At 36.6% G+C, this 16,856-nt stretch overlaps 1 protein-coding gene across 12 annotated transcripts in view; it reads left to right on the top strand.

Annotated features, from left to right (window-relative positions):
• The window catches only part of HERC1 (HECT and RLD domain containing E3 ubiquitin protein ligase family member 1), a 115,490-nt gene that overhangs the window by 25,393 nt on the left and 73,241 nt on the right, over positions 1-16,856 (top strand). For 11 of the 12 annotated variants that reach the window (XM_065641949.1, XM_065641956.1, XM_065641960.1 and 8 more), the window contains exons 2-7: positions 10,758-11,713; positions 12,988-13,083; positions 13,397-13,591; positions 15,250-15,561; positions 16,243-16,339; positions 16,528-16,671. In XM_065641949.1, coding sequence (XP_065498021.1) covers positions 10,784-11,713; positions 12,988-13,083; positions 13,397-13,591; positions 15,250-15,561; positions 16,243-16,339; positions 16,528-16,671 — 1,774 coding nt within the window. In that variant the 5' untranslated portion in view covers positions 10,758-10,783. Of the gene's footprint in view, positions 1-5,128; positions 5,182-10,757; positions 11,714-12,987; positions 13,084-13,396; positions 13,592-15,249; positions 15,562-16,242; positions 16,340-16,527; positions 16,672-16,856 lie in introns of those variants that run through there. The other variant, XM_065641951.1, reaches the window with a different exon arrangement.

Below are 16,856 nucleotides of genomic sequence, written 5' to 3'. Positions count from 1 at the left end.
CAAGTTCCAATAAAGTAAAGTTAAATGTAGTCAGCGTCTTACAAAGGTTGCTGAAATTGCTAATTGCAGAGAGGAGAGAGTGAGTGCTTGTGATGTTTATTTTTCCTCTGAGAAAACTTTTGATTTTTAGGACATGTAATGTCTGCAGCTTTATAGGTGCAGGTTTTCCAGAGCTTTGCAGAAAGTAAAGCTTTCAGCTGCTTTTGTAGCAGTTCTAAGAGTCTGAGCACTTAGCTTCTGTCAGAATAATGGGGTTTGTCTGTGTTTGATTTCTGCTGTAGTCAGACCAAGGTAAAGAAGCATGTGGTAATATATAGCTTCATTACATGCTGACCTTGTTAGTGTCTTCGGTGTGTGTGCTAGAGTCACTGACCTAAGAAAATGTGTTTTCTTCATATTGATTTGAGATACCGTATCTCATTTTATGCATATTGATTCTTAGATTGTGGTTCATCAAGTGGTGCTGTCATCATGTTTCCAGAATTCAGAAGCTTCTGGATCATACTTAAATGGGTTTTTTTCATTACCTTTTTAATCTGTTGATTTCCAGAAATTAATCCTGGTTTTGCTACGGGATATTATAACTTAATCCTTTATAAATGCTGAAATAATTTTCTAGCTCTTCCCACGTATCTTCTAGGTTTTAGGGTAGGCTGTTGAAGCTTGTTTTAATTGCTTTATACCTAATATATTATTTATACAGGGAGCGAATAATCTCACATTTTATTCAGTTGGCACTGTTAAATTTCTTTCTTCTACTATTCTAAGCGTTGCTCAAATCTTTTTTATAATTACAAGTGATAATATCTCTGTTTTTTTCTCTCCAGAAACATTCTACTAACTTACTATTGAGTCGTAATATTGTTTCCTACAACAAATGATTCTCTCCTCTTATTTCTCTGGCCGGCATGCCATGTTTTTTCTGAGCAGAAAAATATGCCAACGTTTTCCAAATCTTCAAGTAAGAGGCTTTTGTGTTTTGTATACATTTATACTTGTAGGAGTTTGTGATGGTGACCTGATAGTCAAACCTTCCTCACTTGTATAGTAATGAGATACTTGTATTAAAGAGATGGACCTTGTGCAAGACACAATGTTTCCAGTATTTTTGGTTGTCATAAATAAATATTTGCAAAATCTCTTAAAAATGGGGGTTTTATTTTGAAGCACTTTATATAGCTTCTGTCCCATCTCCACCCTTCTTTAATTCATCACAGAAATCTTTCTCTTAGATCTGTACACAGCACGTTCTCAGTATTTTTTTAAAAATCTAAACCATAGAAAGGAGCTTCCTGTTTACTTACATTAGGATAAATTTGTCAGCTATGTGGAAGCAGCTCTTTGGTGACAAATTCAAATATCTCCCATAATTTCCAAGCTGCCATGGAAAGGGAAATTCCTTCTGGGAGGTTGTGTACACATTCTGGCCAGGGCAAATCTTCCCTGCTAAGCTCAGAAAAAGGATCTTTAGAACCTTATAAGCTTTGACCTTCAACCCCATGCTAAAGTCCTTTAAAAATTATTATCGTTATTTCCACACACCCCCCCCCCCGCCTTGAATATAGGAATATTTGCTGCACTTTCCAAATTCTGAAGTCCTTTGTGTTGAAGTTGAGACCTTCTCTTCTTAACCTGGTTTGTAATGTTTTTACCCTCTGCTGAGTTCTTCTACTTGCATTTGAAGTTGATCAAAGCTGTCCTGCTTACCTCAAAGAGAGAAGACCTCAAAACTTCTTGGTTTCCAGAAGCTATAGTAAAAATCTGGAAAAAAAATCGTTCCTAAAGATTTGACAGTCTTCACATCTGAGCAAACTAAGTGGATTTATGAGAACTATTTAGTGTTTGCTTTGTTCCCCTTCCAGAAGAATCTACATTTTCTGTATATAATTTAGGAGGTGATGGTTAAGTGGCTGGAAAACTTCCTGTTACTTTCCAGTCCCATTTTACCTTTTGTATGACACCTGATATAAACACAAAAATACATTTTACATAGTCTTCCCTATAATTTCACTTTTATGTTAACTGTGACATTTTGAAAGAATTATTCCACTTTTGAAAATAAATAATTGTTATACAGAATTTACTTGTGCTTCAGACACATATACATGAAATACTGAAATATTTATAGTTGATTCTATAAATACAAAAATACGTATTTTTAATATATATATATAAAAAATACTGAAACATTTATAGCAGGATACCTATTTTGTTATATCTCCTAGTCGGTTTTACATCAGGGTATTGCTCATGCATTCATACAGTTGATGGCTTGGTATTGTATATATGAAATAAACAAGCTGGGATGAATTACAAGATAAGTTCCCCTTTCTGTTTCTGAGTATTTAAATTGCTGTGGTGACAGAGAGAAGAAAGGAGGACTATTTATAGGTTATCATTTCATAATTTATTTCCGTTTCATGGAAAAAACTTGTGAATTTAGTTACATGCATCTCCAGTCCTTTATTTTATCCTTATTCAAGATACAGGGATAGTTTCTATTTCCTTAGAAAATATGTAGTTTTCCTCAGTAAAAGCATTTACTGTTTGGCCTATTTCATTAGTGACAGAAACTTAATTATTTGTTCAATATTCTGTTGTACTTAATGATTACTTGCAACAGGCCTTTCACATTTTAATACATGTGATTGATTCGTTATTTTAGGCAAGCTTACATGTCAAAAATGAATGTTTTGTGTGGTCTGTAAGAAGTAGCTGGTGGTTTCAGGATGAATTAATTCCTGTTTAAGAAAACCAAACTCTTTAATAACACTGACTATTTTAAATCCTTTAAAAATATTTGTCAGGCCACTGAAAACTGTATTCTCTCCCTGAAATATGCCCACTTTCATCTTTTTCTCTATATTTTAACTCAAAAAGGAAGTTGTGTTCGTTATTATTAACATTTACGCTGTCTTACTGACAAACACTTGCAGGTTCTTGTTTGTGTTGGTTTTTTTGTTTTTTGGGGTTTTTGTTTTGACACTGTCCGAAGCAAAACCTTTTATAAAATCATCTCGTAAGTAAACAGAACAGAACAATATGGAAAAAGGGGAACTTAAATTTTTCGTAAATGTTCATTCTCTCTGAGTTCTTGGCCATGTGGAAATGCGTGACAACCGTGTAATTATAATTTCATAATGCTTATAATTGCTTCTAAGTTGATTTATTTGCGTTTGAAATGCAGCCTATTATCATCTTTTTATGCTTACTAATTATTGCAAGATGTGAAGACTTCATCCTGAGCTTAGAATTTGAGTGATAATGGCATAAGGTAATTTGTATATTTCGTGTTAGTTTGTTTATACAATGAGACAAACCATGAGCAGACCAGAAGAGGCAGTTGTTTCGTACTTTTGTGCTTGAAAACACAGAATCTGAAACATAGGGGGTAATCACTCATTGTGCAGTGAGATGTAGCTTTGGAAGGTGTATGTTCGTCTTTGGGTGCACTTTAAATGGTGAACTGATAAAACGAAAAACAATCTTTGTGCTGCATGTAAGTTCCATGTTTCTTATAACATTGAGAGCTCTCTTAAGCATATTTTCTTTTGGTTTTTAAATATTCTGCTCTCCCCTTATCTCAGGAAAAAACCCTCTTGGTTATGTTCCTCTTGTTTTCACAGGTTTCGTTTTAGAGTTATTTTCTTCTCAATTCCTTTCATACGATGTAAGGGAAAACCAGCGGTTAGTGTCCCAACTGAAAACCACCTTCTTGGCTGGCATTAAGTTGGATAAGAAATACCCAAATTCTTTTGTCCAAATAATGTTTGTAAGGAATGAAGTTGACTGTTGACCTTGCCTTGGATTTTTCTGAGGGTGGTCTCAGGCTTGTATTTTTGCTTTACTTTATTTCATATTTCTTATTTACTCCTGGTGCAACAAAGTTTCATTGGCTACACTTGAATAGTGTTCCCACTTAAGTGTGTTTCTGAATTTTTTTTTTCTTAGAGTCAACTCTTAGGCAGAGGTTTTCCAGATTAGTTTCTAACATTATTGCAAAGAACTTGGAATTCTGAGTTAGCAAACAAGCTCTGAAGGCAGCCTTAGTTACTTTCAGATCTATTCTACAGCAGCTCAAGTTGCCGCCACTGTTATTTTGAAAAAAAATTCTACTTCCAGGATATATAGGGCTTGGTTTTTAGGGTTTGATATTTTAATTTTGTCCTAACTGTTCCTTAGAACAAACTTTTGAAATAGGTGTTATATTTGGTAAGACTGTCTTGTAATCCTTGTTCAGCTTGAGCTTTAAGTCCTTTTTAGTTGACTTACTGATCAGCAACAGTAAAAATATATGTGGGTATTTATTCACCCAAAATGGCTATTTGCCCAACAGGAACTGTGGTTATGAAAGATATGACAAATGAGTCGTGTTGCAAATTCTCACTGTTTACTTCACTTTTTTTTCTGAGGAGCCGTAGAAAACACGGAATAAGAGAAGGAAAACTGGGCTGTTGTGGTTCATGTTTTATTAAGGTAAATAGATTTTTCTCCACCTGATGCTGGACAGATACGTTTTTAGTAGAATATAAAAAAATTCTCTAATAATTCTAATTTAAAAACCTACGTATCTGGAAATTATGCAATAGGTAATGTTCAAGGCAGCATCTTGGTTAAGTCCTCGCTTTTTTGAATTAGTGAGAGCTGTTCACTTGGAAGATTTGGAGGCTTATTACATGTAAAATGTTGGCTAGCGATGGGACAGCAGGATAAGTTATTTTCAGATTGCTGAAAGGAATATTTTCTCTAATTGGAGTCCTTGAGTATGAAAATACAAACATATAACAAAATGTGATAGGGCTGTTTTTAACGAGGAACAGTTGTTGCAATTTCAAAAAGATCTTTTGATTGCCTTTTTTTTTTTTTAGAAGAGAAATCCCAGAAAGTTGTGTTAAATTGAATTCAGAACTTTGATATCAAAAGGTCTTAAGTACTCCAGTGTTGAAATCCTTCTATAAAGCTGTTGCTATACATTTAACTGTTGTAGGATTGTGCCGCTGCTGCTGATGACGGAAAAGAACTTCCTTTCTCCGCTTCTTGTCGCACGTTTCTGCCTTCCCCCTTTGTGCTCAGTCTGGTGCTTCACCGTACGATCAGCTGGTCTAGAAAGCTGGTGAGGCTCCGTGCTGGCCCACGCTGCGGGATCGGCACCTTGTCCTCCTTAGATGTAGTAAAGCATCAGTGAGTATATTCGCGTGGCCTTTCAAAGTCAAATGTATTTTCTTTTTGCCTGCACTTAGAAAGAAATGTCTTTGCCCATGCTCCAAAGCCGTTATAAACCTTATATTTGTGGTTCTCCGGCAACAAGCTGGAGGAAATAAACCCTCCCTATGAACTGTGCTAGCCATTGTCACCTAGTTTCTGGTTAACTACAATGATATTTTTTTACTACGCTTAAGGTTGAGACAGAGATAATTTACATTTGTATTCAGAGAGCATTTTCAGGATTATATGAAATCAGCTTGTTGGCATCAATGTGTCTGGTTAAAGACTGCTACCTGTCACACCAACCGAACGTTGTTTCCAAGAAGGACCAACACATTTCTTTTGAAAGGTGCAGTAGGAGAGTAGGTCACTACTCAGAGCTCAGATTCAAGCTTCAGTCTCTATTTTTAGAGAGGCATACAAGGGGAAGGGAAAAAGCCTTCAGGAAAAGAAGCGGTATTTGCACCTTGGAGGTACATGAGCAAGCTTTGAAATTTCTGGGTGAAGAATAGCTGGTATAAGTATAACATAAAGCAAACGAATGAGTCTTTATTCAGGTAACCTCTTAATGTGGCTAAATCCCCATGAGAAGGCACTAACTTTGTCACTGAAGACCAGAGTGGAAGTTTGCATTAATTTACCTCACAGTCAAATGGTGGTTAGCAAATCCTTTCTTCCTGACGAATGAAAAAATGGTGCCTTCTCTTTGTGACAAGGTCCTAGATGTAATAATACCCATTGGTGTCACTTGGAGGCCAGGCTGTTGGTGTGTTTTGTAGTGTGGGGAAACAGAAGGTGTGTCCAGTATGAAATGCAAAGAGTGCTGCTGCCTCTGAATGGTGCTTAACAGTTGTGTGACGACGCATGTAAGGGTTTTGCTGTAATACAACTGAACTTACTTGGGCAACATTCAATGAGGCTCAAATAAGGCTTTTGATGAAGGTGCTAATCTATTTTAGAGAAAATTTGGGAGGAATAAAATCAGGCATTTAATAGCACAGAATTTGCTTTTGGATGTATATTGTATGTATATTGGCGGAAGAGCTGTAGTGTAGTTCTCGGATTATTTTTTTTTCTAAATGTGAAAAGTCAACTCTGAGAGAGAACCGAGTTGCATTATATGTTATCCATTGCACTACAGATATAGTAAGCCCATCCTCTCACTAGATGGCAGAGAGATTCTCTCCACCCTCTGAGATTTAGTTTTAAATTAGATCAAATAGGGTTCAGACTACCAAAGGACACAAACATCTCCTTCAGGATATTATATTCCTTTTTGGTGAAATCGTAGTACATTAGAACTTGAAGGGTCAAAGAACAGAAGCTGATCATTCAGAACCTGTGTAAGCCATGGTTAATGATTATAAAACAGGAGTCAAATCTGTTTTGTACAGTGGGAGGTAAAGCATTTGTAGGTTACTCTAAACAACACTTCTTCTAAAAAGGGCAGTTTAAAACCACTCTTTTGCTTTGAAAAGGCCTACTAGTATATTGTTATTATGACAGTTCGCATCAAGAATCCTCTTGAAGAAACTGGAGTTCTAACTGCTACCAGCATTAAAATTATTAACTGAAGCGTCTCTTTGGGAGCATAGTGTTCTTTTTATTTATTCACTTTAAAAAATTTTCTCAGGCTTAGACATAGAAAAACTCTGGACCCAACTAGTTTTGATCAGTCTGCGTTCTTGTATGTAGGAAGTTTTTCAAGCTCTTTTTTTTTTCATTAGTTTAGGGGTTTTTTTGGTCAGATTATCAATGCTTTTACTTTTGCAGTACTTGAACGTTGTATAAATGGTAACTAAGAAACATTGATTTTAATGACTACATTGTGATTTCGCATGCACGTAGTTCTTGTAGTTTGTGTTTTTGCTGGCGAGTTCAAAAGCTGTTTACTGAAAATACTGTGTTTATGAGGGTTAAAACAAGAGGGGCGAATCAGGAATAAAAAGTCATTTTATTGGAATACAGAAACAGAAGTCAGTAAAAAAGCATCCTAAATGCAGTTGCAGAACACTGAAATACTAAAATGCCACTACATTTGAAGAATACTGACATCTTTTCATTTCTGAGCTCTAAGCAATGTGTAGTATAGGAGTTCTAGTCATTGCTTTATTCTTGGGAACGTACTGTCAGTTGTATTACTTTGGGTTTTGGTCTATAGAATTTCTTGTTATGTGAGACATGCGGGCTGTTCAGCAGTTTACATTTTTGTCAGAAAATCTACCCCATTAGGTTAACCTCTTGATCCTTATGAACTACTAGAACGTGTCAGCAGAGTCACCCGTTGTATAGCTCAATGCAGACATAAATCATGAGAATGCTGAGATATGCTTATCAATTCTGCAACTTTATAGTTCTTCAGATCTAAATCCCGAAATACTTTGTCTGTTAAATAAATGCTGCTCATGTGTACTTTTAAAATAATAACCAGGTAAACTAAATCTGTGGCTGCTGACATTAAAATACAGTACTTGGAAGAAGTGAATTATGGTGAGATGGGTATCATGACAAAGAAGAAACGCCACACATTGATGTATTAAATGGAACAGTCTTCCCCCACACAGCCTCATCTGGCTGTGGGAGAGCAGTCACTAAGGCAGCGTTAGGCACTTTAGAAATAAATTTGAAAAACAATTAATGTACTTCATTACTCTAAATATTGTGAAATTAGAACAAAGTTCACAAAGATTACTTAGGGGTTTTTTTGTGATAGAAATCTCTTCAGGGAAGATTTTATGCTAGCCTGAAATAATTGTTTTCCTAGGAGAATGAGAACATGAGACTAGAAAAATTGTCTGTTGACTATCAGAATTTATCATACTCCATTTCAAAAGTGTTTGCTGTTTCCATTAGAAACTCATTGCAGAATTTAACTGGGAGCAAACTTCTGAGTTTTTCAGTTTAAATTCATTTGTGATTGTTTCATACCCATTTGTTCTTATGCCCATATTCTTCTTTTGCTTATTTAGCCACTCCCGCCTTTTTTCTCTGCTGTATTTATGGACCAGATTTCATTTTATTTCATTTTTATAATGTGTTTACTTCTTTCGATTTGCTGTACTGAAAAGCCACACTCACAGTCTTGCATTCGGGCTAGATTCTTTGTTGTGGTAGATCAGAGGAATAATGTTTTTCTCTGCATAATCCAGTGTCAGTCTTTAATGAGTTCAGGATATAGGTGATAGAAATCCAGCTGGCCGATCCAGTTGGTTGGCATTTTCTACAATTGTGCAAAAATGCTTCCCTTACCTGAGCTTCCCTAACCATTCTGGAAATGCTTGTTAATGCTGCTCGGCATTGTATTTTCTTTCATGGTGACTCATGATCCTTCTGTGATTCACTAGATTCTTCTGCTTTTCAATCTCCAAATAGTAGATTTTCTGCTTATGGGAGAACTTTTTATTCCATGACTGTATAAGCTCTCATGTTTTACTATTAAATTTCAAGCTATTAATCTCACTACTTGGCACCTACATAGAGTTTTTCGCATGTGACGTTCTCATCTGCAGCGATAGAGTTGGCTCTGCCCTTTGTGTTGTCATTGTTTTACCAATTCATTAAGCAAAGTATTACATAGTTGGTTTCAAGATAGAGAAGATCTCTCAAAACTTAACTGAAAATCAGCTTGATTTTTTTCCCCCCATTTTACTTCCAAATCTTGTGTTCCTAACCTACAGTTCTTTATAAACTTACACCACCTTAATTTTTGAAGTAGTTTATTACAGCATCATTTGCCTAAATAATACTGTATGCTTTTGAATATATAAGATGCCCTTCTGACGTTTTTTTAAAAATGTTTTACGCTTTCATTTTGAGTAGTATGGTTAAAAGGTTTGCGGTGACTGAGCATTGGGGAACCTCAAGGCCATATGCACATTTGCTGTACTGTCTGTGCCATACCCCTATGGTGTGTTGTCCTGAAAGAAGGATGATGTAGAGAAAATAATCTGCTTTTCCAATGCTATATTCTCCCTTCCGAAGGTGATCAAAGAGGACTTGTTGCCATGTTCAGTTTGAATGCTGATGCACGCAGATTGAATTTCAAAAATGTCTGATATTCTGTAATTTAAGTGTAACTTTTCCATCTGTTGATTTATTTTAGATTTTGAATTTTAAAACAGTGAACAAAAGTGCATTCCCCTGTAATGAATCGTAAACCTTGAAACTGCTTTTCACTTAAGCCAAGTTACAAGTGCCTTATACCAAAGCATTCAAGTTTCACACGAGGATTTTGTAACAGGTTGTAGACCACCTGTGCAGAACTCAGACCCTACTGCGTCTCTCAAGGGAATAACCAGGAAAAATGGGATCTTTCTGTTTAGCTAAATATGTTGACTTGAGTTCAGGCAGTGCAAAAGTCAGAAGAGATGTATTCCAGGGGCTAGTGCTAGCTGAAAAAAGCTTTGTGCTGTGTGGTGAGGAATCCCATTTTAACCACAGGATTCCAAGGAATTTTGTCGCAATGTCATAATAATCTTTCATTGAGTCATGAGTCATAGTGTGTTGGAAGTTTTTTCCTAAAATTGTCTGCAAAAGAAGACCTCAAACTCATCAATGTATTTGGTTTTAAAGAGTGTTGCAAGCTGTTAAGGTGGTTTGGCAAACAATTGGAACTTTCCTGGTAAACCAGTAGTGTTGCATTATTAAATTTTGCCTCCATACTGTTAGTGACGCCTCCCTTAAAAATCCACCCTAAAAGCTTTGTATATTTTCAAAGTCATACATTATACAATACATTAATATAATACATTATTTTTGCTACTGTAAATTTACTTGGAATAGCTGTGATGTGTGTTTGACTCTGAAGAACTTATGAATGAATGAATATTATCCGCATCACGTGCCACTCCAACCATCAAGCCATCTGTCCCGGTTTCCGTTTAACATTCTGACATGGACTCTAAAGAGATCTCCAGCTCACCTTAGAAAGGGGAAGGAGCGGCTTGTGGCAGCAGGACTTTCAAATGTGTTTGACAGGTTGAGCCCTTAGTTATGGACTGACTTGGTAATCTCATTTATTTTAAAATGAAGGTTTACACTGCTCCGCTATTCTCTTGTACACAGTTATGTATGTTCTTGTGACAGTCTTGTATGTTCTTGTGCATTTTTGAAGTCTTTGTCCTCCATTTTGCTGTCTCTAAAGAGAATATTATTTTTTTTTAGAGAATCTTACAAGTGTATTTTCATTGAAACAGCAGAATTAAATCTGCTTTGTGTAAATTTTTGTGCATATAGATTTAGAAAATCCAGACTTACACTGGAAGTCTTACGTCATGTTAAGGAAGTTGCACATACACAACTTATTTGTTTAAAATGAAGATAAAAATTAATTGCAAAATGTCTTTTTTTGATACCGCTCCTAAACTATTCTGTTAGTATTTTATCTGAATTCCAGGTTGCAGAGCTTAGATGAGTAAAATAGTGGAGCTTTGGTTGATTTAGTGATTAATCTTTTGCTACTGGCTTTTTTAAAGAATTATTAGGATTTATTCTACTGTAATAAGTTCTGCAGATAATGCTGCCCACCTATTTACAGTGTTTTTCTTCTTCAGGACTAATGGCAAAGAAGTGAACCAACATGGCAGCTATGGTCCCACCGGTGAAGCTGAAATGGCTCGAGCATCTAAACAGCTCCTGGATCACAGAAGACAGTGAATCGATTGCAACACGGGAGGGAGTTTCTGTCTTGTACGCTAAGTTAGTCAGCAATAAAGAAGTAGTGCCATTGCCCCAGCAGGTTTTGTGCCTCAAAGGACCTCAGTTACCAGATTTTGAGCGGGAATCTCTGTCTAGTGATGAGCAGGACCACTACTTGGATGCCCTTCTTAGCAGCCAGCTGGCACTGGCGAAGATGGTGTGCTCAGACTCTCCGTTTGCTGGAGCACTTCGAAAACGTCTCCTTGTGTTGCAGCGTGTCTTCTATGCACTTTCTAATAAATACCATGATAAGGGTAAGGTGAAACAACAGCAGCATTCACCAGAAAGCAGTTCTGGATCCGCAGATGTGCATTCTGTCAGCGAACGTCCTAGGTCCAGTACAGATGCACTCATAGAAATGGGGGTTCGGACTGGATTGAGCTTGTTGTTTGCACTGCTCAGGCAAAGCTGGATGATGCCCGTGTCGGGACCTGGCCTCAGTCTTTGCAATGATGTTATCCATACTGCGATAGAAGTCGTGAGCTCTTTACCGCCTTTATCTTTAGCAAACGAGAGCAAGATTCCACCAATGGGGTTGGACTGTTTATCACAAGTAACAACATTTCTGAAAGGAGTAACGATTCCAAACTCTGGGGCAGACACCTTAGGTCGTAGATTAGCTTCTGAATTGCTTCTTGGTTTGGCTGCCCAACGAGGTTCCTTGCGATATCTTCTGGAATGGATAGAAATGGCTTTAGGTGCTTCAGCTGTAGTGAACACCATGGAGAAAACCAAGTTACTGCAGAATCCAGAAGGGATGATCAGCTTTGATTGCTTTATGAGTATATTGACACAGATGCGACGATCTTTGGTAGGTATACCAACTTTGATTTTTCTACATAGCAAATGTGGTTGCATTCTTAACTTTAAATAGGTTCTCAGCACTTAATGCCAGTTTGCTGAACAGTTTACTTAATATGTTAAAAAGGATGGGTTTTTTTTGATTAAATATTTTTTTCAGAATTTCGTTTGTTGCCCACTGTCTCTTCCTCCTTGCCCACCCATTTCTTTGTAGGTAAAGGAGACGAAACAGCAAAGCAATCCCTGTGTTGTCACTTTTGGCGTTATGCTCTAAATTCAGGAAAAGAATCAAGGATGTACTTGATCCACTTGCACTTTACATTTAAGTTCACAGCAAAAAAAATTAGAAAATATGGAACCGTTTTTTTCGGCTTGCTTTGCTGAATTTGCTTAGAATTCAAAGTTTTGCAATATGCCTTGTTTCCTGTTCAAAGTTATTTATATTGGACATTCCTCCTCTCAAATTAATCTGGACCTCTGCTTATGCATCTTTGGAGAATCAGTAAGATTTGAGATGTTTAGCATTTTTACTACTGCTCAGAAATTAATGCAATAAGAAAAGGAATTAAATTGTTTGGGAGTATGGCACACCACTTTGTATGCTGAGTGCTTACTTCTGGTCCTAGATGAGTATCCTTTTTAAAGCTATGAAATTATTGCACAATATGCAGTCAGAAGCTACGGTGAGCTTATGCCTCATATGCTCAGACTGAAATAGGGAAGGGCTTTTTCCCTGAAGTGGTCATTCTTTTGAGTCCTCTCAGGCTTGTAATGCTTGCTAATAAACATGAATGTTAAAAATTTAAAAATTTAAAGAATGGGGACCATGAGAAGAGCATGGCAGTGGTAGGATCTGAATCGTGTTGAATGTCCTGATGGGCCACTTTGTTGTTGTTTTTGGACTAGATCTAAAATTAGAGACCAAAATGTGGAAGATATGTAAACACAAAAATAATGATAATTAATCATTTTTAAATTAAATTTTAATCACTTTAAACACAAGTGACATGCACTTCAGAACAAAACAGTACTAGGAGAAATTAACTCTAAACCCAGGTATTTTCACAACAATGACTGAGTAAGAGTGTTTAACTAGCACTAGTCACATTTTTGTTATCCTGAAGTGTATGCAGGTATGACAGCTCAGGGGAGAAAGGTACTTATGCTTATAGAAAGAGCTTTTAATTTTGCTTAACTATAAAAACAAATCCCTAATGTGTTTTGTACAGGTGCACTGTTGCTGTATGGAAGTATTTTTCTCATAATAACATTTAAAAATTGTAGGGATCATCTGCTGATCGAAGTCAATGGAGAGAGCCAACTAGAACATCTGATGGCTTATGTTCACTCTATGAGGCAGCTCTGTGTTTATTTGAAGAGGTATGTCTTGCAGCAAACATTGACTTTAAGGTAATTTTGGTTTACTTCCCCCTCACACATCAGGTTGGTGCGTGCCTACAGGTATGGTCCAGTCCCTGCTGAGTTATTCTGGAGTAGAAGAGGAAGGCAAAAAAAGGTGAAAAACTAAGATGCAGAGAGACAAAGTAACATGGGCAAGCTAATGATATGGTGATGGATGATTTGCATTTTAGGTAGAGAATCATATTGGGGGATGTTAAACTTGCATTAAACATTGTGACCGCATGGAAATAAATGAAAATGCTGCTGTGTAATAAATCTCTCATTTTGATAGGTTTGTCGAATGGCATCAGACTATTCAAGAACATGTGCCAGCCCTGACAGCATTCAAACAGGTGATACTCCCATTGTTTCTGAGACCTGTGAAGTGTATGTGTGGGGCAGCAACAGCAGCCATCAATTGGTAGAAGGAACTCAGGAGAAAATACTTCAACCCAAGCTTGCTCCAAGTTTTTCTGATGCACAGACGGTGAGTGCTGCTTATAGTGATATCTTATATAACATTGAACAGCTTCATGGCTATAGTGTGAAACTGGAAAATAGTACTTGGTTTCTGATGCTCAAGTCGTAATGAAGGTGTGATGCTCAGAACTAATCACACAAGTTACTGAAAGTATCTCACTACTTTTATTGATGCTTGGAAAAAACATTCTGTTTCTTTTAATGACGCACACAGATCAATATCCATGTAACAAGATTGATTGAATTTATCTAACTTGCTATGAAATGCATTTGCAGAGGCGCATTTGCTTGCCTGTAGGGTTGTGTTGTTTTGGTTTTTACTGTTGTTTAAAAGGTGTCTTAACTGCTCAGTCTCCTTTTCCATTAGTGGTTTTCACACTAAGGTTGCCTAGTTTTAAAGTCCAAACCAGGCTAACTGCTGGCACAGTGACTTTAATTACCTGTGTGAAAATCAGTATACGGTATGCTCTTTCTGCTCGGTCACAGATTCTGCAGTTGCAACTGAGCACTTCCATTGATGTGTGGCACAGAATAGAATAATGTGCTTTTCTGCTACTAGATTGAATTTGCAGCATTGACTTAACTAAAAGCGTTTTTTGGTCACTAGGCAATTTAGGTACATTTTCTGAAATTGTTTGTATTGACATCACTGATATATTTTATATGCCAGTGGTCTGCAGCACCAGGCCCCATAAAGCAAGTTTATGCATTCAAAACAGTTAGTTTAAACAAAACACTGATACAGAAGAGTGGAATGAGTAACCTGAATGAATGAGTTACTCTCTAAATAGCACTGTGTGCACCCATGAGACATATTTATGTGATTTCCCTCTGGAATAAAGAATTTTTTCTTTAACCTTTATTGATGATTTTTGTAGGATTTGCCTATATGAAGAAGTTAATTCACAGTAAACAGGGTTGTGACCGTGCAGACCACCACCTGCTTTGTGCCGTTCGATGGTGTGGACACGGGGCGCCTTTATGCTTTAGATTTGAACCTGCTCTGCACTCGGCGGTGCATTAAGATTCCTGTAGGAAATTATTGCAGGCTTAGCTGGTTTGCTATTAGGTCATTCTTCAGCTGTGCACTGACTTCCCAATAGAAGCAAGTTCTTACTTTCTTAAAAAGTTTTGGTCTGATGTCTTTGGTGTTTATGTAATTTAAATGCATGGTCTCAAATGATAGTGAATTTTTAGCATTTGTCATATTTCTGTAAGGTTACCACTTGGTACTGGTTGAAATGAAGCAATACCTACATTGCTTTATCAAGCTGTTACTTTGTCTTTTTAATCTTAAAAAATTAAGATACCTTCAAAGACTGTCCATTACCATTTATCGATCTTGGAGATCTGAAGGCAGTCTGAGGTCTTTGGTCTGTAGAAGATATGCAAATAAATAAAATAGATTAATCACTATTTATATCCTTTACCTCAAGAATAGATTTACTCAAAATATTTTTCAATAATTTGAATTTTGCTGCTTGCTTAAGTCCAAATTCTGTTATATATATATATGTGTGTATATATATGTTCTCATTATGTTATATGAAAGGGTTATGTAAACAAATCTGTCATTCTTTTCAAAAATACTGGCTTCTAGATCTATATGTGAATTTTACATTTACCTAATGTTTCTTTTTTACTCTTTTAACCTTTTTGTTTTAGATTGAAGCTGGACAATATTGTACTTTTGTTATTTCTACGGATGGTTCTGTTCGAGCCTGTGGTAAAGGCAGCTATGGCAGACTAGGACTGGGTGACTCCAATAATCAGTCCACATTGAAAAAATTGACTTTTGAGCCTCATAGGTCTATTAAAAAAGTGTCATCTTCAAAGGGATCTGATGGTCACACTTTAGCGTTTACAACAGAAGGAGAGGTCTTCAGCTGGGGTGATGGTGACTACGGAAAACTGGGACATGGCAATAGTTCAACTCAGAAATATCCCAAACTTATTCAGGGTCCTCTGCAAGGAAAGGTATGTTTTGTATAGTAGAATACCTGTTTGTGTTCTGTTCAGTTGTGATGATGAGTAACATTTGAAAGATACAAAATCTGAAGAAAAAGTTCTGTGTTTTGTCTAAACTTCTCGTTGAAGCTGGGTCTCCTTTCAGCAAAGCACTAAAATTTAAGGTTGCCTTTAGGCATGCGATTTGGACAATGGCATTGCCAGTAAACCTTCTCCGAGTCTTAAGACTGAAACTTGCCTATGTGCTTTTGCTGAACTGTGGTGTCTTTCCCAGGCATGGCAGCTTTTGTTAGCTGTAACGTTAGGACTTTTCATATACAATTTTTTAGTGGCTTCATTTGAAGAGTGGCTTGGTGTTGTGCTACAGGGCCTTCTCCTCCCTGTCTGTGTTGTGGCCAGTGTTCTAAACATCCACTGATGCTTCTTTTTGCTGCTGTAAGACTAGAATGTCATTATGTTAAATTTGCATGATAAATCATGACCAGTTTTGTATGTAACCTTGTGTCTTTGTGTACTGATTTCTGCTTACCAAATACTAAATAGAAAACATTGCAAAGATTAATTTATGTGTGTACTTGCTCCGCACGAGTGAACAAGTTGATTTACATAGACTGCTTCTGAAATTTGACTTTCATAAGCTTTCAAACTTCCTATTCAATTTGTATAAAAACTTGATTTTTATTTTTGTAGGTTGTTGTGTGTGTATCAGCTGGATACAGACATAGCGCTGCTGTTACAGAAGATGGAGAACTATATACATGGGGAGAAGGAGACTTTGGAAGATTAGGTAATTTTAAAATGTCATATGATGCTTTTGGAAGAATTCCTATGTCTGCTAATAATCCTATACATGTATTTGCCTAGTTCTCTCATTATTTCCTCTAAATACACATATACATGTACACAGGTGTGTGTATATAGGTGACTGTATTAAAACTATCACAAAAAGAAAATGTATTTTTCTTTTTTCTTTAGGTCATGGTGACAGCAACAGCCGTAACATTCCAACTTTAGTAAAAGACATTAGCAATGTAGGGGAGGTTTCCTGTGGCAGTTCACACACAATAGCTCTGTCCAAAGATGGGAGAACAGTATGGTCATTTGGAGGAGGAGATAATGGTAGGTAAAACTAACATTTTGATAGTAATTTTTGTCTTATTTCATCTACCTCATAGCCTCAGTACTCCTTGCAGGTGGTTGTGGGGGTTTTTTTGTCATTTAGTAACTGTTCAAGAAAAGGATTTTAGTAAAATCTAAATACAATATTTGAAGTTCAAGTGCAAGATTATAGACTTTAAAAAAGA

The sequence above is a fragment of the Caloenas nicobarica genome, chromosome 10 (assembly GCF_036013445.1).
Source record: "Caloenas nicobarica isolate bCalNic1 chromosome 10, bCalNic1.hap1, whole genome shotgun sequence".
Classification (NCBI taxonomy): Eukaryota; Metazoa; Chordata; class Aves; order Columbiformes; family Columbidae; genus Caloenas; species Caloenas nicobarica.
Note: the sequence above shows the minus strand (reverse complement) of the source record. Positions and strands in the feature narration are given on the sequence as shown.